This window comes from Notechis scutatus, chromosome 2, assembly GCF_049901735.1.
Source record: "Notechis scutatus isolate UNSWTSFEM ecotype Mainland chromosome 2, rNotScu1.2, whole genome shotgun sequence".
Lineage (NCBI taxonomy): Eukaryota > Metazoa > Chordata > Lepidosauria > Squamata > Elapidae > Notechis > Notechis scutatus.
The window spans coordinates 156712910-156739969 of NC_142010.1; the positions used below are offsets into that span (position 1 = coordinate 156712910).

The 27060-nt window shown below is 39.4% G+C and overlaps 1 protein-coding gene across 2 annotated transcripts in view; it reads right to left on the reverse strand.

Moving 5' to 3' along the window:
• Nucleotides 1-27060, reverse strand: part of LOC113421566 (mitochondrial adenyl nucleotide antiporter SLC25A23-like) — a 44760-nt gene that overhangs the window by 9868 nt on the left and 7832 nt on the right. Inside the window, exons 2-6 of one of the 2 annotated variants that reach the window (XM_026682002.2) lie at nucleotides 25951-26077; nucleotides 10766-10853; nucleotides 10098-10209; nucleotides 2278-2436; nucleotides 436-588 (exon numbers count right to left, since the gene is read on the reverse strand). In XM_026682002.2, the coding sequence (XP_026537787.2) occupies nucleotides 436-588; nucleotides 2278-2436; nucleotides 10098-10209; nucleotides 10766-10853; nucleotides 25951-26077 (639 nt within the window). Of the gene's footprint in view, nucleotides 1-435; nucleotides 589-2277; nucleotides 2437-4175; nucleotides 4671-10097; nucleotides 10210-10765; nucleotides 10854-25950; nucleotides 26078-27060 lie in introns of those variants that run through there. The other variant, XM_087956993.1, reaches the window with a different exon arrangement.

Here is a 27060-nt window from a genome sequence, read left to right on the forward strand (position 1 = left end):
CAGAAAGCAGAGTTGAATCCGAGGACTCCCATTCCTAGTCAATCGTCTAGCTACTATTCTTTTTGCAACAGATTATCATGGCATTTGGCTTTGAATCAACCTCTAGTCCTGCTATAACAGTAATCTTGTAATCTTGGGGTCCTTCTGGATTCATGGTTCTTTTAAGAAGAGCAGATAGAAGCCTGGTTAAGAAAGCCTTTGCTCACATTTGGCTGATGCTTTTCAAAAATAGGGGAAATTAGCAACTATTATCCTTTGCCTTGGACAAGTACAAATTGTATTATGAAGCTGCAACATATGGCTGGTATGAAATATGCCATCCCAACTGAGAAGGAATGTCATCCAGCATTATGTAACCCCTTTCCTTTGAGAGCTGCAGCAGTTGCCGTTTGCTTGTGGGTATTAGTATGCAGAGCTGCAGACATAAGTCCATACCTGCTCATAAGCCATAAACTTGATGGCAGATTCGGGTGCAATCTTGAGAACGTTGACACCATTGCCCCGCCACAATGAGCACATGCCTCCCTCGTGAATCAAGCCTTTCAGTCCACCAAGCACATTCATGCTGTTGTTCTTTGATGCATGGACCTGCAGGTAAGATGCAGACATGATGTTAGTCCCTGTGAAAACATTTACAGACCCCTCACATCCCGGACATAAACTGTTTCAACTCCTTCCCTCAAAACGACACTATAGAGCCCTGCACACCAGAACAACTAGACACAAGGATAGGTTTTTTCCTGAACACCATCTCTCTGCTAAACAAATATTTCCCTCAACACTGTCCAACTATTTACAAAGTCTGCACTACTATTATTATTAATCTTCTCCTCACTCCTTATTGCCCATCCCCTCCCACTTGTGATTGTAGGACTGTAACTTTGTCGCTTGTATCCTTACGATCTATATTGACTGTTTCCTAGTATGATTTGATTACTTATTGTACCCTATGACTATTATTAAGTGTTGTACCTTATGATTCTTGACTTTTGATGAATGTGTCTTTTCTTTTATGTACGCTGAGAGCATTTGCACCAAGACAAATTCCTTGTGTATCCAATCACACTTGGCCAATAAAGTATTCTTCTTCTTCATCTTCTTCTATGACAGGGGTGTCAAACTCGATTTCATTGAGGGTCGTGCATCACGGTTGTGTTTGGCCGGGGGGGCATGGCCAGCTCGACATTACTTGTGTTGTGGGTGCCTGTGGCGGCCCAAGCGCTCTGCCAGAAAAACCTGGCTCCTGAGCTCCATTTTCCGCTACGACAACCTCCTGCAACCTCTGCCAGCAAAAATGGAGCGCTCAAGTGGCCCTCCTGAGCTTTATTTTCACTGGCAGAGACACTGTGGGCTGGTCCTTCCCTGTTTCCAGATTGGCCCCATGGACTGGATCCAGCCTGCGTGCCTTGAGTTTGACACCTCTGCTCTATGAGGAGTTCTTGTTGATGGCATAAGCAAGGATAACCATGTACTATATGGGGAGGAAGCAGTGAAAACACTGGACTGTTGGAGGACTATTAAGGACCTTTTAAGACCTCTATAAATGGAGATAATGTGAAAGACATACATGAGGCGACAATAATTCTTATTCACCAAATGTGTTAACTGCACTACTATTAAAGCTGAAAAAGAGGGAATGGCTATGCATTCATCTTCGAAATATTTAGAAAGTTGAAGAAGCCTCTGAACTATAGAATACAATTACAGAACATAAAGAGCACATTGGCTTTGCTTGCTGCAGTAATGCTTGCAGATAAGCCTCTTTGCATTCAAGGGTGACAGGGTGGAATGACACTTTGGGGGTACTACGTTCAGAAAATCTCTTTTAAGCATTTGTCTGAAATGGTATAGGGCAGGGTCTCCAGCTTGAGCAGGCGGTTAGACTAGAACACCTTCAAGAGCCCTTTCAACTCTGTTATTCTGTTAACAATCAAAGCTCTTACTGAGTCATACTTTTGCTCCTACCTATCATTCAGCATGCAGTTCAAATGGAGACGACTACTTTTCTTTTCTATTAAGATCTTGCTTTGATTTGGCAGGTAGGTAGGCAGGCTGCTAAGAGCCCAGTTGTGCCAATGATGAGGGAAGATGGGAAAAGTCACCCAGCAAACCAATGTGTATTTTGGACAACTACTCATTACATCTCCAAAGATAATTTTCCAAAAAGCCTCCCCCCCATTTCCTTTGCATTTTTCTCCCCAATAATTGCTGCAGGCACTGTTGCAAGGCATAACCCCACTCTCCTTTCTCAATCACAAATGCTTGTTAGCTCTTTGCCTGCATGAAAACTTTCAATCGATCCAACGGTGCAGTTCCAGTCCTAGAGACTGCACCAGCCATAGCTCCAGCTATGAGTTGTTTCCACCACATCCCAGTTTTCTTCTCTTTCTCAGAAAATTCATCAGGAACAGTGAGGCACTCCCCAATGTCAAGGACCTATCAAAACAAGGGGAAAAAATAAGGGGTCAAGCACTTTATTTTGAAATACTATTGGGAGAAATAGGCTACAGTCAAAAGTAATGGGCAAACATTCTAAAGGAACTCATCTTCAGGTTTCACTATACTGAATTCAAACACTATTGATATTTTGGGTTGCTATATTGATCATCAAAATCTAAACAGATAAGAATGGGCAAGTCAAATATTAAAAACTGGAATTGAAGTTGAACGCAGTGTCAGAATATGCTGGGGATCACTATTCTGCATAAGTGCTCAAAAAGCAAGTTCTATTCCCACCTTTCTGGTGAAGAAAGCTCACAGAACACTTTATTTCCTTAAACTTTTTAACCAAATTAAGTCACTAGAAATGTGTTCATCTTCTCATATTCTGGCCTCTCCTTTTTTACACTAACATGTAAAGATTTTTCTATCAAACACTGCTGTTGAGCCTTCCTACACTCCTGTTTCCAAAAATTTCTAATTATAGAATTAACCCATCCCAAACCAAATCAGGGGTTGTAAATCACAAATGAAGCTGTGCCTGATTAGCTGATGACCTGTTGAGAATCCTGCTCAAAGGCACATGGAGGTTAATACTGAAAGCCCCGTGCTCAAGAATTCACATAACTGAATAAAAAAAAATGAAAATCAGGCCGGCACACATTTTGCAAAAAGCTATAAAAATGGCATGGATTATCATATTAAAATAGTTACAAGCATCAATGTATCTCCTTATCCAAACTAGAAAAAAAAACCAGTCAAAACATCTTGGTCTCTGCCCATTGGTCCTCTCTGTTTTGGCATTAATCCTTGGAGGTTTCCTTAGTCATACCTTTTCCTTTTCTCAACATCACAGGTTTAGAGTCTTTACCTGCTCTTCTTAAGGATGAAAAATGAAATAATCCAAAGGAAAAACTAGAGATTGAATCATCATGAGATTATAAAGTGAATTTTGTGTAAATATAATACAGCCTGTACTGTGAACTCTGCAAATTCAAAACATTTCCTTCCTATCCAAAATGTTCCTTAAAAAACACAAAATGTAGCCTTTATGGCAAAGCAACAAATTACTTTTCATTTTAAAGATCCTGGAAATGCACAGGTCTAAAGGGAGCAGAATGATACAGTGCAGCTGGGATAGTAAATTGATTCAATACCAGCAACATAAAGACCAGAAACACCAGATTAAAATATCTTCTCAATCAGGCAGCTCACAGATGACCCGGAGCAAGAATGGTTTCCCAGGGTTATCTTGAGGATAAAATGTTATTATGCTAAGCTCCTTGGAGGAAAGGTGGAATAAAAATACCATATAACAAACCAATGAATTTATCCCAATCAGCAAAAATTACATAATTGTGTAAAGAATTACACAAAGATACCAGTTGCTTCAGTGTTTATCAGAAAATAAAGAGGATATAGGTAGAGATCATCAGCTCCTTTGGTATGTGTCTGTAGGGTTTGATTAAGGGCCCTGTTAAAGGGCAAATCAAACTCAAGTGCTGCTTTTTTATACCAACACCAGAAGCAGAAATTCATTCTGCAGGAGCCCAGTTTTTATAAACAGGCCTGCCAAAGTCCCTATATTCCTGTTTTTATGATGAGTTACAAGACATAAACAGAATCAAAGGGGCTCAGTGAGGCAAAGGGAGGGCAACAGAACTAGAAGCCTAAGGAATCTGTCCTGTAGAGCAAAAGAAGGAAAATACTACAAAAGGAAGCACTGCCTGACCTACCAGATCAGAGTCTCCCACAATGGACTCCAAGCCTTTGCAGTGTTGATGGTCAGCCTCCCATAGTTCTACCAGGGTCAGCAGCTTTGCGTCATCATGGATCCCTGAGGCACTGGGGCCCTTCCTGATAGAAAAGAGCTTTTCCATGATGGGTAAGGATAGGCAATATGAGAAGAAGGCAAGGAAGAGACGCAGCCAAGCCCTCCAGCAACCTTCTAATGGGATTGAAGAGCTAAAAGTGGATGGGGAGGGACTTGAAAGAGTCAATCCTATCAGCTTTTGTGGATTACATGATGGGAAATGGACCTGCTCCAATCCAAACAGAAAACCAGAAGCTGAGAAAGAAACATCTTTGGGAAAGGATGGATTATTGAAATATTTTGATGCGGAAGAAGGCAAATTCAAGTGAAGCTTGGCTCCCACCAAATAGAATGCAGGGTATAATTTATTTGACATTTTCTTAACTTTGAAATAAAAGGAAATTGCACTCTTTTAATTTTAACGCAAAACGTTACTCATTGAAATGGGGCTTTGCAGGAGACCTTCCCATGGACTGCATACAGATTCCATATATCTCCCCAAACCTGTCAGCAGATATGGGGATACCATTGATAACACGAACTGCCTTTTGGTCTCCATTCTATTCCAATCAATGAATTCGTCATTATTTTCTGTGAATAAGGACTGGAATTCCAACCATCTTCTATCCTTATCAATCTCAAAGCACAACACAAAACAGAAGAATACTTTCGCTGAGATCAGATACCTCAGTTTTTCCAAGACAATCTTGGTTTAGGGTAAACTCTCTACCTCCCTAAACTAGGAAAACATTAGTTTCTAGGAATACATCCAGCAATAGCAGGATAAGTAGCAGGAGATTTTAGCTACAAGACCATCAGATGATTAATACCAGACACAATGCAGGAAATAGTTTCCATTTCATCACTTACTGAACTTATAGCTATCATTTTGGGGGGCAGCAAATATCTGAATTTAATTCATTCAATTTGATATGGTTGTCTACTCCAGAATACTATATCCTGGATGGTCAGGAGATGGCAGCAAAAGTTGGTATTTTTTATAAGTCTTTGCTGCCATTTAGTGGGTGCTGTAGCTTAGATATTTGCAGCCCTAATTGTGCCTGCTAGAGTATTTGATGTTTTGGATGAATATGGCAGTAACATACATATAAACATTCAGATTAATAGTTTTTACTCTTGGAAACCTAGTCATCGTACGTTTAATTTCAAATAAATGATGGTTGGTAGGTTACATTTTTCCTGAGATTTGATTAGGTTGCCTGGATTTCTACCTTGACATATCCTAGGAAACTTCTACTTTCTCTGTACTTAGCACATCTGCTACAGATGACTTCATGTTTAAATATAAACTTTAATCTTCCCTATTTCAATCAACTGATGAGATTAACACAGCAGAAGATAGAGAACCTTGGCTAAAAGCCAGCTCAGAGATAACAAATTTTCAGATCCTCTTTTTCCTAGAGGATCCTACGATTTCCTTCCCTCACAGAGACACACGTGTTTGGAAACCCAGATCAAAGGCAAACGTAATCTTTGAAATGGATACACTGAGGTTTTGGCATATTGTAAAAAGAGTTTTCAGGCTTTTACAGATGGCACCTACCCCCAGTGAGACTAGCAAAAATGTTTCCAAATAGATCACTGGAATGTTGGAAATGTAAACAGAATCAAGGAACATATCATATGTAGTGGATGTGCCCAGTAGCAAAAAAAATATTGGATAAGGATAAGAAAGTGGATTGAGGAAATAACTAAACAAGAGAGTTAAAACCAGATATATTTTTACTAGGCATAATAACAGGAAAATATGACCAAAAATACAATATCTAATGCTACATTTAATAATGGTGGCAAAATTGAAAAATGGTATTATAATGTGTGATAAAGAAAGTATTAAAAGTGTGCCAAGATGGATAGGCTGACAATGGAAATAAAAGATAGAGGAGAAACCGAATATTATTTGATTTGGAATGCATGGTATAATTAGTTAAATAATAGATATAAAGATAAATAAATAATATGAAAGATTACAGTATGATAATAAAATACATATGGCATATATATGTATAAAACAATACATATAAGGGAATATATATATATTGTGCTGTCCCAGCCAGTCTATGGGAATTGGATAGTTACTTAGAAATTATGAGCTGTCCCCTGAAGGGAAGGCATCATGGTAAATGTAGTTAAAGATATCCAGGAAATGTAGTCCATGTCACGTGGCCACATCTGTAATCCCGATTGGTCATTAATTTGACCCTAGGGTTGGGGGAGTTTTTCCTCACTTTGAACTCACTAACTCATGGCAGCTGCTTTCTATCGCTACAAGATGGGTTAGGAGATAACCATCTTTTACTACAAGGCAGATATACAAAGGATTGGTCATTAAAGAAGAACTTCATCACAAATGTGAGTTCTGATACCTGATGAACCAATAAATGTACTTTGTTATGGACGTCTTGTTGAGTTATCTATCTGCATCTGTACAGCTTATAAATCCACCTCTGTGCAGAAGACAGAAAAGTAAATGTGTGTGTGTGTGTGTGTGTGTGTGTATGTATGTATATGTATTTGTATGTATGTATGTATATATATATGTATGTATTTGTGTGTATGTATATATATATATATATATATATATACCCCGCTATATATATATATATATATATATATATATATATATATATATAAATATTTGTTTTCTATATGTGTGTGTGTGTGTGTGTGTATGTATATATAATTAAAATGTATGTAAAATGTATGTATATCGATACCAAAATGAAAATAATGTTATGAGGAAAATTGTTTAATAAAAATAATTTAAAAAACAAAACAAAAAAGAAATAGCGCTCATTCCAAGGAGACAGCCTACTAATCAAAACCAAAGACTAGCCACTCCCATACCAGGAGAATTCTACTGTGAAGGATCTATCCAAATATAATCAAGAAACCTTTTGCCCATGGCAAAGAATGGCCTCTGCTGTACGAGTGAGACCATCAGATAGCTTTACTATTAAAGGATCTTTGTTCAATTTTCCAAAAGAAAAGAAAGAATACGTTCCAAGAATGTGGTCAGGAAAAATCGCAGAATTCCAGATGGGACAAAACTGATTGGCAGGGGATGGAAGAAAAAAGAGCTGGTTTAAATCAAAGGCAATATCCCACCCTTCCAAATGCAGGTAGTTCTTGACTTACAAACACAACTGAGCCCAACATTTCTGTTGCTAAATGAGACATTTGTTAAATCAGTTTTGTCCCATTTCTGTGCCTTTCTTGCCACAGTTGCTAAGTGAATCACTACAGTTGATAAGTTAGTCACCCGGTTGTTAAATTAATCTGATTTTCCCCATTAACTTTGTTAGTAGCTCGCAGAAGGTGATCACGTGGGACATAGCAACAGTCATAAATATGAACCAATTGCCAAGAATCTGAATTTTGATCATGTGATTATGGGGATGCTGCAAAGGTTGAAACTGAAAAATGGCCATAAGTCACATTTTTCAGTGCTGTTGTAACTTTGAACGGTCACTAAATGAAGTGTTGTAAGTCGAGGACTACCTGTGTGGCTTCTGTCTCTGTTGCTGCTTTGTACCTGCCACTCTCACTGCAGCCTACTTTCCTCCCTCATCACACTTCTATGCAAAGGCATGCCCTCTGTTTCTTCTCTATTTCAATTTCCCTCTAGTCACAGCATTCTCCTTCGTTGGAAGTTATTCTACTAATAATCATGACTGAGATGGGAATCTATAGAAACTGAATAAATAAATAAATCCCATGCTGATGATCTCTAAAGTCCCTTCCACCTTATAATTTTGTTTACATTCTATGTTTTTTTATACAAAGGCCAATTGAGTTAACTTGTTCCCTTTTCCTGGCATTGTATGTCCACCTTTAATAAATTATATTATTTCAGAAAGTTAGGGGTTTTTTCCCCTTTCCCTTTTTTCTAACTTCCATAAATGCATTCCTTGCTTATGTCGTAAAGATAACTTTAAAAAACCTTTTTTCAAACTTGGCAACTTTAAGACATGTACATTACAACTCCCAGAAATCTAGGAGTTGAAGTCCAGATAACATTGCCAAGCTGGGAAAGACACTGCTTTAACACGCTTTCCCTTCAGGAAGGCAGGAAAGAAGTCAGAATATAAGATAAATTTCCAGGTTACTTGTTTCTTGACTGATTTGCCAGAATTGCAGACTTTCTAATCGGGGGTGGGGGTGACCATTTTCTTGTAGGAAAAAAATATATAAAAGTCACAGTTGGAAGAAATGTAATTGCTTTTAAATGAGAGAATTCAGGCACTCATGTTTGTGAATAAATAAAAAACCCCAAATTAGAATGCGTGTTTTAGCCAGGAGACTTGTAGTTTAAAGTCAGCTTTGAAATGGAGATTGTAAAGTAAATGTTATTTTAGTGCAGGCAATAATAATGCTTATGAGCATCCATTAGCATCCTACACCCTGCCTCAAATAAAAATGGACATTAATAATGCATTTTAAAATTCAGTGAGAATGCCTACAAGCCTACCACTGAACTACAGCAGTCAATCTACAATTTCTTTCTCTTAACAGTGATGACCTATCTGGCTATAAGGACATAAAACAAAGGCAAACCTCTTCTTCATTAGTGTCTTTCACCTGTTACAAATATCAGAAATAATGATTGATATGAAGGCACACAGCAAGGTACATAGAATGGAAAGGTTACTTTGCAATTCCAGAATTCTGTGTTCAGAGGATTGATCAGGAGCAGGGTGGGAGGAAAAAGAGGCTGAGGTGGGTGGATTAAATATGTATAAGTCAGAATACCTCCCATCATGTCTTGTCCAGCAGTGTGGATAGGATATGGCAGGATTCTTTGCAATGAAACACTGAAGAGGATCAAACTGTGGGGATGCTACCATGCAGTTCCACCCATAACAAAAAACAGAGAAGCAGGAACATAATGCAAAAGAAAACTTCGTGTTTGGATAATTCTCACTCAAATAATGTATGCTCTAAAAAATAACCTGTTTCCCAAAAGTCAACAAGCATTTCATTTATTAAATGTACATGCCACTCATCTCCCCAATAAGCAACCTCCCTGAGCCCTTCCTCCAGTTTTCCCTTAATAAGTGGCCTCATTTGAGGATTTCTACTTGATAAAGAGAATGCAAATTCTATTCATAGGACTCTCCCAAACTTAAGAATCTTGATAATGTCCTCCATGCAGCCTATGGTAAGGAGTGATGGTAGTTGTAGCCCGATAACATATGAAAGATCTCCCCCACAGAATGAGTGGGTGGAGAACAACCTCATAGTCCCATTCAAGTCCTTGGTGCTCTTTATGGCCATTTTCTCTCCAGTTGAAATTTAAGCCATGGTCTTCTAGGACAGAGGTCTCCAACCTTGGCCACTTTTAAGACTTGTGGACTTCAACTCCCAGAGTTCCTCAGCCAGTTTTGCTGAAGAACTCTGGGAGTTGAAGTCCACAAGTCTTAAACTGACCAAGGTTGGAGACCCCTGTTCTAGGACACCCAAGAAGTTGCCTTGAATCCCCTAATTTGAGACAGAGTTATTTCAGACCAAATATGTGGCAATAATTACAGCTGGCTGGCAATAGACATTTCAAACTGGAGAAACATATAGCCCACTAATGCAGTTATTTAATGTAAAAAAGATATAAACGTTCTTTTCTCCAAAGCTACATCCATGCTATATTCAGTATCTTTCCAGACCTAGTCATCAGAGCAAAGAGATGTGACTTGCTTATGGGTTGTACACCTACTGGGTCTGATTTCTTCTATTTCTGTAACTCCAAGCATGCCAATTTTTCAATACAATGGAGAGGGATGGCATAGACAATAATTCCAGGCCTAGCTAGATGGGAAATATGGCTTACCATTGAGTGCTTCCAATAGTGCACTATCTCTTCCATGTTCTCTAATGGATTGAGGATGAAGTGGTCTCGCCACTCATTCCAGTCAATGGTCATAGTGCCATCTTTGTCGATGCTGCAAAACACAAGCCCAAACAATGCCGAGGACAAGGAACTATATTGGGTTTATTCTACCCCTCTTTAGAAAAACTGAAGCTTCGCTGTGGAAACAAGGGGGCAACCTAAAACAGAGAGGGGGCTTTGTTCAAATGGTGGAACAGAATGCAGAATAGAAATCCCAGTGTCTTTGCTGGAACTAGTAGTGGTAGCAGGACCAGTTCCAGCTCTGAGAGTGAAAACTCTATATAAAATGCTCAGAGAATCAGTCTTCAGAAATCTATTAATTGGTGACATTAACATGGGGGCTTTAAAGGCCATTTTAACTTTCCACTCTTCTATGTGAACACATAGGGAAATAAACATGACAGATTCAGGGAAGGCACTGAAAGCTGATAGGATGAACCAGAAGCCTCAGATCATTCCTGAGCACTGACCTCTCCTCCAACCTTTTAATGCAACTAACTAGATTCCATTCCAACCCAGCAAAATAAAACAGCTCTGGGCCACATTTCAGACATTGTAGTATAAGGAGATAGGAGGAGCGCAAAAAGCAAGAACAGTTTGAGTCTCACCTGTGTAAGATTTTCTCCGCTTGCTGGATAGAGATGTAAACTCCCAAGCAGTGGAAAGTTTGCTGGATCTCAGAGACATCGATCTCGCCTGCAACATAAAGACAAAGACAAAGAGCATGGCTATCCATTTTGGGGATTAGGGCTCAGTCCAGGAAGCTGATGGGTTAGGAGAAGCCTAGAAGTGTTCTAGTAGGATGAATTGAGATGTGCTCAACATTTTCATGGGCCTAAGGGAGAGAGAGAGAGAGAAACAGAGTCAAAAGACTAGTGGGTTTTGAGGAATCTTAAACAGGTGGCAATTAATGCCAGGTGACATCTTGGAAGTTTTTTCAGGGCTGTTATATTGCAAGTGCAGGGAAAGAGACTATAAAATGAGCCATCCCCGTCTTCCGGATTGCCAATATTTAGCCCTCTGTGAATTTTCCCAGCTTGAAGAGGAACTGAGGGGGAATTAGAGCAAATGCTTAAAGAGCTAGGGGACAAACAGCCTCACAGGGCTTTGCAAAAGTCCAAAATGGAGATTGCTAGTTGAATGTTTGGAAGGATTATATTAGAAGAGAAAGGAATGAGAAGGAGAACACAAAGCAGTCAGTATAAGTGAGTGCTGGGTGAAAAAGAAAGAATAGCTGGAAAATGGGCTCCCGCAACACTGTCAAAGATTGATCAGCTTAGTTTCTACAAGTCCATGCTTGTAAATAATGTTGTGGTTAACATTTATCTCAATGTTATGCCTCAATGGCATCAATATAGTCCCAGCTCCAGGAAATGCTTTGCTAAAACTAGGAACACAAGCAAAGCGGTGTTAGGTCTGGGTAGGGTATTGGCCACAAACCATTGAACTATCAACCAGCTTTTTCCCTCACAGAAGGTGGAACAAGAGAGTGGAAAAAAGAGTGGTGCTAATTGGTTATACTTTTTTTTCTATAGTTTTGTTTAAATTACCACTGAAAGCACTTTGTAAATCAAAATATTGATGAATTAATGCCTGCATGTATTCTCAGACAGAGCAAGGTTTTCTTCACTAGAGGCAAAAATAGACAGCTGGTATTCTGACCCAGCCTTCACAGAAGCAAGAAGCAGACTCCTTGCAAAGAAAAGCCCCTCTTCATTTACTTTTTGTGAATTAATTACATTCACCAATCGAGTCCAGGCAAGAGTGCTGCAAGGAGTTAACTGCAGCTATTATCAGTTCATAACTATAATTGCAAGGCCATAAGCTCCCAGTCAAGGCTGCAAATTAAGTTCTGGCAAGGCAGTCTTTGTTGCACAAAACACAATGAGCAAAATTTCTACAAATGCATACTGTTGTCTCCTATGACATCCTACAGCCACAAGTTCATGCTTGTAAAAAATGTTGTGGTTAACATTTGTCTCAATGTTATGCCCCAAAGGCATCAATCTGGTCCCTTTCCTTCTATTTATTCCCCAGTCAGGGAAGAGCCATTCAGCGTTCATGTTTGATTTGCTTTCCAAGTCGACTCTTTGACCTCCGTTGTTCACCTTTCCTGTTGTTCACCTTTCCTATCTGCTCTGTGCATACGTGCATCTGAAAAAGGCCCCAGCTGTTCTTCCTCCTCACTCATCTCTGACTCCAAAGGCAGCTGTCTCTCCAGTGGCTGGGAAATGCTGGACGGCTCTATCTATGTGTCCAACGCTGAGCATCCATCAGAGCCTCCCCCAGGCTCCAGAACTGGCCCAAATTCTTCCCCAACCTCCTCATCATCTGAGTCTTCCGCCAGCTCCACTGGATGGTAATTTTGTTTTAAACAAATCTCATTTTGAACCAGATATTTGAGATTGATTAAGATGCCTAAGCAACATTCATTTGGAGAACTACAATACAAGCCAAAAATGTAATGACTTATAATAGTAATCCCTATGGCTTTCCCTTACAAATTTATGCAGTACAGTACTAAGAGTTTACAGGTCAGTGCTACAGGATAGGATTGGTAAACAAACCACCTTGTCAGGTTCACACATCATATAATGTGGTTTGTTGATTATAGCTTAGTATTCTGTGTGAATCTATCCAATCTGGTTTTTAACCATATTTTTCAATTTATTCATAAACATAGCTGCTACTGGACTTAAAATTTTCTCAATGTGCGATCACAGCGGTTCTCAGTCTTTTCTTCATCACGGATCTCCTTTAAATATCTGTTGTGGCCACGGGCCGTGGGCCATCAAGACTTATCTCAAGATTTAAATAATAACATTTCTTCAAGGCTTTGCAGACCCCCTGTGACAACACTGTGCCCACCCAGGTTGTCTGCAGACCACAGGTTGAGAGAACTACTGTGCTATCTCATACAGATGTTGGCCTGCAAGCTCCTTTAACCACCTAGTCAGCATGAGGAGGAAATGATGGAATTGGGAGCACAAACATTTGGAGGGCAGCAAGTTGGGTAATATTTACAGACAATCTGCAGGATTCCTACAGAACATCAATTTAGCCTTGACTGCTACAAGCAGCCTAGCTGATGCAACTCTTTACTTAGGAAGAGTGGAAAGCATTTGCGTAGGAATTGGGAGGGAGAGTACAATCCAGCAAACATCACAGAAGAGTTGGCAAAAAGCAAGGCTGTGCGGAAAAGTAATTAGTGAGAGAAATCAGCCATTTTAATCACCTCCATTTTTTCCATTTGAAATTTCTGAGTACTTTCATTCTCACAGGAAAACTAGCACGGTCCTGACTTACATAATATTTTTCTATTTGGAGAGCTGAAACATTTTCCATTTTTACTTGAACAAGTATAAAATCATACTGGCATGATGTCTGCTGACACTGTTACACTGTTACTACACTGATAAGAAAATGCTTATCATTTTCTTGCCTGTGTTCCATCCAACATGGATTTTAGATGGAGGCTGAACATAAATAATATTGGAACTAAGGATGACTTTCCCATATTTTTTGCACTATAAGACGCTCCAGACCATAAGACGCACCTAGCTTTTGGGATAGAAAACAAGAAAACAAAAAAATCTGCCCTGCCTCCCAGCACCAGCACGTGGCTTGTCAGGGCTCCTTTCCGCTGCGCCCACCACCGGTCTACTGAAAGACAGCTGGATCCTGGCCTCCTGTAGCCCCGCTAATCAGCGGGCTGGCCGATTAGAAACGCTATTGCTGCCTCTGCTGGGGAGCCTTCACCAGTGTTCCCCTGCTATTGCTGCCGCCTATTGGCAGTTGGATCGGCTTCCCAGAATACCACTGATTAACAAATGGTGGCGGCGCAATAGGCAGCGGTGATTCCCACCGCCTGGAACAGCTGATCGGTGGTATTCCAGGAGGCTGATCCAACCAATAGGTGGCAGTGGTGAAGGTAATAAGTAGCGGTGGCAATAGGCAGCAGCAGCAATAGGCAATATTCACTCCGTAAGATGTACAAACATTTCTACCCATTTTTTTAAGGGGGGAAAGTGTATTTATTAGTGCAAAAATATGGTAAGTCTATCTCACTCATGGGCTGCTGAGGATTAAAGAAAGAAATGTCATTGGGCACAGCCTGCCCATTATTATTATTATTATTATTATTTTGGCCAGGGCATGTATTATTTTGGCCATGCCTGTAATTCATTCAGTCCAAGTGGGAAAAGGGTCAGAGACTGTGTACTTAGTATAACAGAGGAATAGCACAAACAGGTCAAACTCTCTTCTCCCAGGACTGCTTTTAAATAAATGACTTCAATCACACAGCCTGCTAAGGTTTGAAGCAGTCTGTTTAGCTCCGGATTGATATGCTCTGTAAGCCCATAAGTTATTATTTGTAACCACTGATTGTATGGTTTAGTGTAACGTGGGAACCCTGTCTGCCTTTGGCTTGCATTCATTGGGAAACGACAGAAAAACTACCCTTGGCCTTTACCCAGAGTAAAGAATTCTAGGGAATTAATTTCTGAAAGAAAGAACTGTGTTCTGACATATTTGCATAGCTCAAGAAAGGGTGCTTTAATTGGGTATTAGAGAAAAACAACAACACATTTCCATCCGAACAAATATATAAAAAGCAGAAATGGCAGAACTGGAAAAACTGCCTGGATTTGTAGGAGCAGATATGCAATTAGGTATACTGCATAGTTTCAATGCAGAATGTTTTATTACCCCAGAGATATCAGAATAAAAATAGGAATAGAACATTGGAAGCACAAGATGTGTTCACTGTGTTCAGAATAAGAAATTTCAACCAGGCTAAGGCGTCATTAGCTATTCTTCTGAGTCCAGTGAACAACTATAGGATTAATAGGAGGGTCTGTTCCATTTGTTTTGAAATCTGTAAATATATTGCCTCACCCTTAAGACCGCTTAAAATAAGAAAGCAAGGTTCACAATGTTTGTGCTGAGTTTACTATAGCTTAAAGCTGCAGTGTGGAAAAGTCCTTAGACAAATTAGCTGTTTGTTCTACTAGCCATTTCTCATAAGTGGGTAGTAATTATGCTAGATTCAGTCTGAAGATATCTCTCTCTCTCTCTCTCTCTCTCTCTCTCTCTCTCAGCAGCTTCATGTAGATGTTAAAAAGGAGAGATCACTGCAGGACTTCACAGAATAGGGGGCAAAGTTGGGAATCTCTCCTCCCCAATTACTATTCATTGGTTTAGACCCTGGAGAAAGGAGGAGAACCAGCACAATGCAGTACTGCCAATCCCCAATCCCTAGAGCTGATCCAGAGGTATACCATGTTTGATGGTACTGAAGGCCTCTTACTCAAGAAGAGTAAGAATGGATGCAGTATCCTCATCCCACCTCACCAGAGATACTGTTATCTAAAACCAAATGCCATTTCCATCCTATATCACAGTCTAAATCCTGTTGGAAAAGGGTCCAGATAATCTGCTTCATCCAAGCTGCTGTGTGTGACCACCTTTCTCAACCACCTTGGGAGGTTAGATACTGAGAGAAAATTGTCTTCTATGGTCGGATTCAGTTTCTAAAGGACAAATCAACCCTTCCTTAAGGATTCTAGTTCTTTGTAGTGTACATTCTTATCAAGACTGCCTCAACACTGCACACACTCACACACACCCATGTTCCTAACAGCATAAATAGTATCTTACTGGATTTAACCCCTAGCCTACCCCAACTAGTCCAGCAATCTGTTCTCATGGTGGCCAACTATGTGGCAGCGAAGATGGCGACCAAGGCAGCTGCATAGCCACGCCGCTGGAAGCCTGAAGGAGAGAAAAGTACCAGTAACTAAATTCAGATACAGGAATAGAGGTAACAAAAGTAACAAAAATACATAGATTAGGTCCTCGGGATCTACAAAGTAGCAGCATAAGGATTCGGACGGGAGCAACCAGCCGATCTGGAGTGAGGGGATCCTGCCAGGGTCCAGGAATCCCGTTTTAAGCAGCTTTCCTTTGTTGGGGAGACGACGGGCAGCGAAGGAAGAAAAAAGTCGGAGACGCCGCTGCCGCTGCTACCGCCTCGCTCAGAAGAGAGAGGGAGGAAAGCTCCAACTGTGGCTTTTTCCCTCGGACTGCTGAGTGAGGATCCGACTTTTCCCAGGAGCTACCCAGCCCAGAGAACGATCATCTTTAGAGTTGGTGAGATTCATCCCATCCTTACAGGGCGGTAAGCACCGGGAGCTGTGAGTCTGTCTCCAGAAGTTTGCAGCCAGGGTGTGAAGCATACTGCCTCCTCCCTGCCGCCCCCATTTCCCTCTTCCCTCTCTTCTCCCCGCCAAATTGCTAATCCGGACTCCAGGAGTGATAGAAACAGAGGTATATTGAAGCCGTAAAAATATAAACTGTTTGAATTTACCAGTGCAAGACGTGCCTCTTTCTCTTAAAAGCAACAAACTTTGAAAGTGTATTCAGTTAACTAGGAGGGCCCAGAAATCTCATTCATCAAGGGAAAACAAAACAAAGAAGAATAGCTGGTTTTCCTCTGTTCTTAGAAGCGAAGCCCTTTCCTTCACTCGGTCAAAAACCCTTGGAACATTGTATTACAACTTCCTGTTTACAGAGCGATAAATCCCTCTCATCCAGCTCCTAGTAAAACAATTAACCCGTTCCTTGCAGACTCTTAATACTACCTCATTACCTCAAAACTCACAACTTTTCTACCTCATCACCTATATCAACGATTAGATAATCAATTTCTACAAAATATTTTATTAATGGTTTAATTGATTTATTGTTTTTAATTGATTAGTGTGATTAGAGTGTTTAGTGCAAATAGTGTGATTACTGACCAGTTTAAAAGATCAAAATTCATGTAATTTAATTGAATAGCAAAATCATTGATTTAGTGAATTTAAACCAACAGTGTGATTAATGATTAGTGTAATTAATTGATTAGTGATTAGAGTAATTAATTGATCAGGCTGATTGTTGCTCAGGAATATTATCTGACTTGAGAGATTACTGCAATTGATTGTTTGATGTAATATTGGCTATATAGATTACCCAAAATTGTTCCTTTAATTAATTCAATCAACGTACTATTTTTAACAACCCTACCATGCCAAAAAGAAAATCGTACGCCTATCCACAACCTAAAGAGAAGATAATCCCCACCAATGAACCACAAGACTCCTGCACATGCCTTAAATGCTACAAAAATCTAAAGGACAATGAAAACTCCATCAAATGTTCTCTGTGTAAAAATACACTCATCATGACTGCTTGGGATTACCTGAGCAAATGATTCAATACCTAGAATCATCCAATGAGTTTCCATATTTCTGCAAATCATGCAGACCCAAACTGGATCTGTCTGTAAGAGTTGATACCATCGAAACCATTGAAACATCCCCTACCATCGAAACCATTAAAACATCCCTCAACACCATAGTAGCATCCCTGGACGCCGTAAAAGAAAGAATATCCAATCTTGAAAAAAAAGACACAACGCAAAAAACCTGAACATCCAATAGATACAAACCACATCTCTACCCAACAACCACAATCCAATCCAAAACCCAATCCACAAATAAACACAACCCAGACAAATATTGACATCCCAATCCTCATCAAAGAAGCCGTTGAGCGTGAACGGAAACGTCCAAACGCCATCTTATTTGGTCTAGAAGACATCAATGTCAATGATGACATCACAACTGTCCGAAACATCATCAGAGATTATCAAGCATCAACCATCTCCGCTGATGAAATACTTGACATTTCCGCATCGACCGAGAGCTCAAAAATAGAGACGGCTCTGTGGCCCCACGCTTGTGCAGGGTCATTTGCAAAAATGAATCAAGCAAACGTAAATTCATTTATACTATAAACTCACTCGCCAAAACCAACACCAACCATAAGAACCTCCGTTGCCGCCTGACCTAACCATACAGCAACGTGCCCGCTCCCGTGTACTCCGCATCAAACTCAAAAACCGTCTAGACAATGGAGAGAAGGACCTGTACATTGACTACCATGCTGACTGTATCAAAAGTAAGCCACGCAACCCAATACTCAGCTTTTACCCTCAACCACAACCCTACCTCAACCGATCCACCATCACACAAGACTAGGCACGCACGCCCCCAACTACCTCAATTCCAACTACTGCCGGCCTCAAATGCAAACTACTCAATGCAAGAAGCCTCGTGAATAAAATACCTGAATTTCTCATCCTCCTAAATATGGCTAACTTCGACATTATATTTGTCTGTGAAACATGGCTCAATGCATCTCTCCCTGACTCCATTACCACAGTAAGAGACTATCATGTTTACCGATCAGATCGTGAAAATCGTCGAGGAGGTGGTGTTGCTATATTCTATAAAAAATCCTTACATCTAAAAAATATCCAAGTTACCCAGGAGCTTGCCCTTCCTGAAACCATCATCTGTGAACTATCCTTAAATATCACAATTCGATTCTTACTATGTTACAGAGCACCTGATTATGACATCGAACATGTAAACAAGCTAAATACATTACTAACATGGGCTGCATCCTGCCCATACCCTTTTATCCTTCTTGGTGATTTCAATCTACCTCATATTGACTGGACCCTAAATGACTGTACAACTGAAATCATACACACAACCTTCTATAATGCTATTACAAATCTGGGACTGGAACAACTAGTAACCAACAACACTAGACTAAACAACTGCCTCGATCTCATCTTCTGCAATAGTTTGAATTTAATTTACGGAATACAAACTAAAGAACCCTTTTCCAGTAGTGACCACAATATGATTGACTTTTGTCTCAACATACGTCCACACAAAAATCACCACAATGATGTAATCCCCAATTGTAACTTCAAAAAGGCAACTATGATCTTATAGACAACGATCTCTCATCCCTTGATTGGCAATCTCTATTCACTGGATGCAATACCGTTGAAGACCATTACAACATATTTTTACTTGAAGTCAAAAGAGTCATCAAACTATATGTTCCAACAACAACTCCCAAAACAAAACAAAAAAGCAGATTACCCATATCAATAAGGAAACTTCAATCCAAAAAGAGATCACTCTGGCGGAAAAACAAATCTGGTCACGTTGCCAATTTCAAAAACCGATACAAAAATTTATGCCACCAGATAAAGACCGAATGCACCAATTATCACATTAAACAAGAGGAAAATCTTCTAAGCACCAATTCCACCCGTGCTTTTTACAATTTTGTAAACAACAAACTAAAAGACTCAAGGTCCATCCCTCCCTTGATAGGACCTGATGGTAAAGACTGCAACGACGACACCATTAAAGCCAACATCTTTAACACATTCTTCGGCTCAGTATTTGTAAACAGCAATGGATCATGCCCAGTATTTCCTAGCCGTACCACAGATAACAACAATGATCTAATACATATCGATTTCACAGAAGACAATGTTGAAAAATCACTACGCAATCTAAAACCATCTCTATCTATTGGACCGGATGGAATATGTGCCTACTTCTTAAGAAAGCTATCCACTGCCATAGCCAAACCTCTAAGCATAAACTTTGAAAAATCTTTCAGAACCAGCTCGCCTAACCTATGGTCACAAGCCACAGTCATCCCCATCTTCAAAAAGGGAGACCCAAGCCTAGTTGAAAATTACAGGCCAATCTCCTTATGCTGCGTCACCTGTAAAGTCATGGAATCAATTATTAACCAATCCATTATCCTCCACTTAGAGACAAACAACCTACTCTCCAATAAACAATTTGGTTTCAGAAAAAAACTATCCTGTAATCTGCAACTCTTACACTGCAAAAACATATGGACGACACAACTCGACCAGGGCAAAGCAATAGACGAATCTACATAGACTTCTGTAAAGCCTTTGATTCAGTGGTACACGACAAACTACTCCTAAAAATAAAATCCTATGGTATCTCTGGACAACTGAATAACTGGATAGAAGCATTCCTGTCAAACAGACAACAAATGGTCAAAATCGGGAGCGTCCTATCAAATCCAGTACCTGTCAATAGTGGTGTCCCCCAGGGCAGTGTTCTAGGACCAACTCTCTTCATACTCTACATAAATGACCTCTGCGATCATATTAAGAGCAATTGCGTTCTTTTCGCTGATGATGTAAAGCTGTTCAATACCACAGACAATACTGCTACCCTTCAAAAAGATCTCGACTATGTATCTGAATGGTCAAACAAATGGCAACTTCAAATCTCAACAAATAAATGCTCTGTCTTACATATTGGCAAAAAAATCAGAAAATAAAATACAAGCTGAATAGTCAAGAACTTGTTGATGACCCAAGCTCTGTAAAGGACCTTGGAATACTCACCTCTAATGATCTAAGTGCTAGAGCCCACTGCAACTACATAGCCAAAAAGGCATTAAGAGTTGTTAACCTAATCCTACGTAGCTTTTTCTCTGGTAATATCACACTACTAACCAGAGCATACAAAACATTTGCTAGACCAATACTCGAATACAGTTCATCAGTCTGGAACCCTCATTACGTATCTGATATTAGCACAATTGAGAAAGTCCAGAAATATTTCACAAGGAGAGTTCTCCACTCTTCTACTCGTTGTAGAATACCTTATGCCACCAGACTTGAAATTCTAGAACTAGAAAACCTTGAATTACGCCGTCTTCGGTCTGACTTAAGCATGGTATATAAAATCATACATTGCAATGTCCTACCTGTCAATGAATACTTCAGCTTCAACCATAACAACACAAGAGCACACAATAGATACAAACTCAAAGTAAACCGCACCAAACTTGATTGCAGGAAATACGACTTCAGCAACAGAGTGGTCAACGTCTGGAATACTCTACCCGACTCTGTAGTCTCTTCCCCAAACCCCAAAAACTTTAACCTTAGACTGTCTACTATTGACCTCACCCCCTTCCTAAGAGGTCTGTAGGGGGCGTGCATAAGCGCACCAACGTGCCTACCGTCCCTGTCCTATTGTTTCTCTTATTCTTTTATTTTTCTTATATGTACCCATTTCATGTATTCACAACTATGTATACGCTTATACTTATTATCTTGTAAACAATTGGCAAATCAAATAAATAAAAATAAATAATAAAACTAACAGCACACGGAAGCTCACCAGTTTCCGAATAATGGGGATACAAATATGGACTATTGTATGGGAGTGACTTTACTGAGTATCATATTTGAAAAGTTTGCTAAAAGACAGCTTAAAATCTGAAAGCCTCCTTAGAAGGCCAATCCAGGTCGGTTTTAATGAGAGGCTTCCTAGGAAAAGATTGTTGACGTTCTGGGATGTCTATCAACAAAGAATATATGGCCTGCAGATGTTCAAATGTTTGCTTACAATCTTAAGATTCTGAGTTTTTAATTTAAATGATAGAAGTTATTTTAGAATTTTGAATGTATATTAGGGCTACACTGTGCTTTGAGATTCAGTTGGGAAGAAATGCTTCAGAACGTAGGAGTACACAAACACAGTCCCTTCTTCCTTGTTCCTGAAGCTCCTTTGAGGAAACTTCCAGCTGTTCTAGATTGTATTTGCATTCCTCCATATTCTGAAGTGCCAAATTGATTCCAAAGCACTGTGCAGCCCTAATTTTTCTCTCAAATAGCATATTATAATTGTATGCAAATGATCATATTCATCGTGGTGATGGTGTAAAAATGGCCACTCATATGAATTTCGAAATCAGTCTTGGATATCCCTTATTTCTGAAGTTATAAACTCTATCTACTCCAAGGCTCAGAGTAGATAATAATCTATTATTCAACCTACCTCAGTCCTGGTTTCTAATGTTATTAAATATAATCTAATTTTAACTGAATATAATTAAAATAAATTGTAACTGATTTAAACTCATCAGTAATTAATCTATTAATGAAGTTGTGGAGGTCTCAGATATTATTCTACTGGGAAGGATATCATTTTTAATGTGCACATATATGGACCAGAAGAAATCATAGAAGCATTCTTCCTATGTATTGAAGAAATGGCATATCTATTGTCATCTGCTTATAAGTACTATTATTGAAAATGATAAATCATCAGTTGTCTAATTATATTAAATAGACAAAAATGTTTATCTAATGTCATCTTCAAAGTAGTTAATCACTTAAATGCTACTACCTTAATAATAAATATCTGATTTTGTCTGAAAGTTACTTAGATTCAGCCTGTAGAGAATATCCACAAAGTTCTGCAGTTAAATTCTGACAAACCTCCACAAGGTCAATCCTGCATTAAATCTCACTGCAGCAGTCTATCTTGGAAATAATGGAAAGTGGAATGATGGTTGCTAAGTCTACGTTTAAAACCAGTGGGATATTTTGTTAGTGTGCTTTATTATGTTTTTAAAACTAGCAACACCACACATGCCTAGGTATTTTTGCAACAAGATTGTAGTTTAGAAAGATGCTTTCTTTGGCATTTTTCAACCCACAGTTGCTCCCACACAAATGCATAGCCAGCTCTCTTAAAAGGAGAAAGAAACGGATGAGAACACTGCTTCTCTCTGCATGCTAATACAAGGAAAAATCCAGAGTAGCTGCTGGATGGGGTAGAACAATATCCAGTCTTTAATAATCTCCAATAATATTTGACCAAACTGTTTTTGTGTGATATCAACTGATGGCATCACTCACAATCTTCATCAAGGTGAGTACTGTTGGCTTGAGTTACAGAAAGAGCACAATTTCATCAGAAAGGCGGCTTACTGCCTGGGTTCCAAACTAACTGGGCAAAGAGGTGGAACTGGAGGTTGTTTTCAAAATTACCTTAGGAAACCAGTTGTCTCCCTTTGTGTGTGTATAGAGAAACCAAGACTTATAGAAGAGCAGTCTTCCTAAATTCCATGGATTCTGTTGTCTCCAAATGGTGTTTCTTTTGCCCTGGGCCAACTTTATATTCTTCTCTATGGGCTGAAATCCTTATTTTTGGCCCCACAGGAAAAAACACTGAGCAACCAGAAAAACTGAAGCAACAAAGTTTTTTCCTTTTCACAAGTAGGACAATTCTTTTAAAAAGAAGAGATTTTGATGTAACTGGCTCACACATTGTATCCAACTCAGGTATGCTACATTATAGTTTACTGAATAAAGTGTAATTGGCTGGCTTCACTCAATGCACCAAGCTGCAAGCTAGTTTTTATAAACAGCCAAGGAAGGCTAGGTTCCCGCTTTATACTAAGCCACTATCTTGTTTCTTTGATTTGAGCTTAGTATATTTTTGAGAATGAGAAAATTGCCATCTCTATTTTCTGGCTTTCATAGGACAGACTGTTGACTAGAGAACCTGGCTACTCATCTGGGCTTATTACTAAACAAAGGACCTTCAGCCCCAGGGAGACAGAATATATGGCAAAATTACAAAGAAGAACAAGTATGATTGTCCGGCAGAGAGGTCAGAATAGAACATGCATATTTTTTCATTGATTCCACTAGGTGCAAGAATGTGTCATAAAAAATCAACTAGAGCCTTGACTTCATCCTTTAGCAACCCATACTTTTTAGCACAGCCTTTAACAATCTGGTTTGGGCCATTCTGACTAGAAATTCCAATTTGAAAGCAGCTGGAAAAGCTAATCTGAACAATTTCAAACCCAGCCTTTCTTTTTTTCTTGTTCTCAGTAGTCACTTTCACAAGCCAGTTTAAAAAAATTACCTTATAGTTTCAGACTTGGGATTATTATTATTATTATTATTATTATTACTATTATTATTATTATTATTCACAAAAACTACAGTGTACACAGCAAATGAGGTAACTATGTTGGGCTTCACAAATCACTAGTCGATGATATTGATGATGATGATGATGTTTCAGAAGTCATCAGAAAACTAGTTAGTGGCATCCTCATCTACCTCACTGTTAGTTCATCGTTTCCAAGTATTCTTTCTTCAAAAGGAGAGGGAAAGGCCAAAGTGAAATTTGATTAGTTGTTTGTCAAGTTCACTTTCATGTCTCCTTTAAAGAGAAAAGTGCAACTCTTGCACATTAATAACAGCATGTCTCTATCCAGCTCAGAAACATCTTCAAATTCAAAAATAAATGAATAGCATGTATTTATGTAACCACACTGCCCAGATCCTACCAATGTTAACTTAGCGGTAAGTGCTGCTGTGTTCAATGGATTTATCTCTGCTTTGTCTGTTTGGAGAAACAACTTGCTTGGCAAGGCACAAAATAGTTCTGTAACAAGGAAGCCCATACCGAAAGAACATTTTAAAAATTTGGGCTGGTCTCTTTTCTTCACCAGCTTGAGGTTTTTGGTTTTGTGTGTGTGTGGGGGGGATAAAAATGACAGATATGGAACCCCATGGAGTCATTATATATGAATGAAGAATCCATCAACATATTTAATACCATAAAAGCTTTGCCTGGAAGTATCCATTATTTCCAGCCATGTGAATCAGACAGAAATGAGCAAGAAATGTAAGAGTAACATCCCGTGGTTTATGGCTAAATACAACATATATTCAGCCAGGTTATACTTAGTTTTGCCCTTAAATTTGGATTGATCATCTTGGACTGCCCTACAACAGCACTCTGCCTGATAACAGGACAGACTGCATTGCATCTAACTAGTCCAGAAGGCAACACCAGCTCAAATCTGACATGTGGCTGCTTGTGTCTTCTTCTAAGGATTTCTATGAAAGGGAAGAGGAGCCAGCTGAAAGAATCTGCAATTGTCAGGTGTAAGTTGGAAGGACCATGACAGCAGCAATAGTAATAATAATATATGTAATAACATATGCCTTCTACTGCTAGAAGCCAAGGCCTTGCCTGTACTGTATCATAGAACTGTCTAGGAGAAGTTAACCAGGCATTCTTTTTTTAAGGAAATAGAACAGAGCAGATACTTCTTGGCTCTTGGAACTCAACCCAGGAAAAGAACAGAACAGATAACCAAAAGAACAAAAACTCTGAGGCTCTTATGCCCTGGATCCAGGGGTGGATTTCTACCAGTCTTGTCCACCTCTGTAGTACCGGTAGCTCTGAAGAGCAGCAGACATAGAACCGGTTCTACGTCTGCTGATGTTTTTGCCCACCTGCCCACCCGGGCTCTTATCTGCTCTTTATTTCCTGATTTTTCCTGATTTTTCAAGCTGCCGAACGAGGCACAGCTGCAGTTAAAAAAAAAAACAAGGCCTGGCTCACAGCTGGCAGGGAAGCTCGTAAATCCCGAACCAGTAGTTAACCCTGTCGTATCCCACCCCTGCCTGGATCTCTATTTTTACAGTTGGGCATCAGATATTAATTGAGTCCCAAACAGATGAGGCTAGAGGTACATCAGAGAACAAGAAGTCAGGATATATTGTTATCAGTGAAGATATGGAAAGGTATTATTTCTGGGCAAATGTGACATGGGAAGAATTATATGAAGTGGGTTAAGGTGTTCATGAATTTAGCAAATTACAATATGAGGTTACTATGCTAGCCTGTAGCTTGCTTTAATCATGATTTGTTGAATAAGCCACAATGGCTGGGTTCACAACATGCTAAACCAAAAGCAGGTAACCTACATTCTGGCTTTAAATTCTGTACGATCTGTAAATCTAAAATGAAGGTTTTTTAATTTTATTTAGGTCTTGCTCAAAGAATACAGAATAAATATATATGAAATATTCCTTGCTATTTTAAGACATTTTTAAAGGACATGTGCCGATGGCTTTATTAATAGGTCTGTTAAAGGGAAAATATGGCACAATTATAAACCAAGCACGAGATGTTGTTAAGCTGGAGAAAAGTCTAAAGAAAAGCTGACTCCACTTTAGGCTCAGACAGAATGAAAGTCATTTGGGGGAGTTTCATACCATCATTATTGCGATCCAGGCTGTGAAACATCAGCAACAACTTCCGTTCCCGCTCCTGAAGGTATTGAGCAAATTCCTCAAAGTTGAGTTCTCCATCCTGATCTGTGTCACCCTCCCGTAAGATATCCTGCAAAAAGTAGAAGCCAAATGAGTTTTAGAAAGAAATTGGAGAACCGCAATTCACCAAAGTGAACGTTACCATTTCAAAACATCTTGGATACTGCAGGAGGAAGTTAAATATCTAAGTGATTGTTTTAATGCACATTTTCCCACTACAGTGGCCCAGTACTGTAATGGACTACAATTCTCAAGTTTCATGGCCAGTGCAGGAAATATCTGGAAAACACAAGCTGATTTAATGGATTACACAATCCACTTCTCCTATTGCAAAAGATATGCATACCTAGCTCTGTACAGTGTTGTCAGGGTGATATTTTGAGTGTGGATATCATCTGTCTACATCTGTCATATCTTTTGATTTGTACTGGAGGTACATGCCTACATTTCACTGTAAGAATATGTTTAGATTCCTGAAAGAAAATGTTCAAATTCCAAAAGTTCACAAACCAAACACCCTACATGGAATTATGTCCTTTAAAAACTTACTTAAAAAAATGTTTCAAACTCTACTTGTAGCACCTAATTATAGTCCCTACTGTTGACCTGCAAAGGAAATAATATATCTATATTTAGCAAATGAAGAGGTGAGGTGGAGAAAGAACAATTTCCTTAATGCTGCCAAGTGATTTCACGGCAGGTGACACTTCCCCTAGGAATTTCCTGATTCATAGTCTGGTCTTTTAGGTACTGCTTGTGATGGTACGTATGTAAAAGATATCCAGGAGAAGGCCAGGCTAGAATTTTTCTTCTTGACACCATTGCTTTAATCTAAGGAGACACAACCTCTCTTTGTACAGCCGCAGTTTGAAATTGTACAGTCCAAACACATAGAGATCTGTCTTTCGCTTTCTCCTACAGATCACAGGAGGCTGACAGGAAGGCCTGCAATGGGGAGGGAATGTCCTGGGGATGAAGATCTGGTTGAGGAGGCAGAAATTCTTGGGGAGACACTTTCTTTGCTCACAAGCTAGTTAGCATAACTTTGGTTGT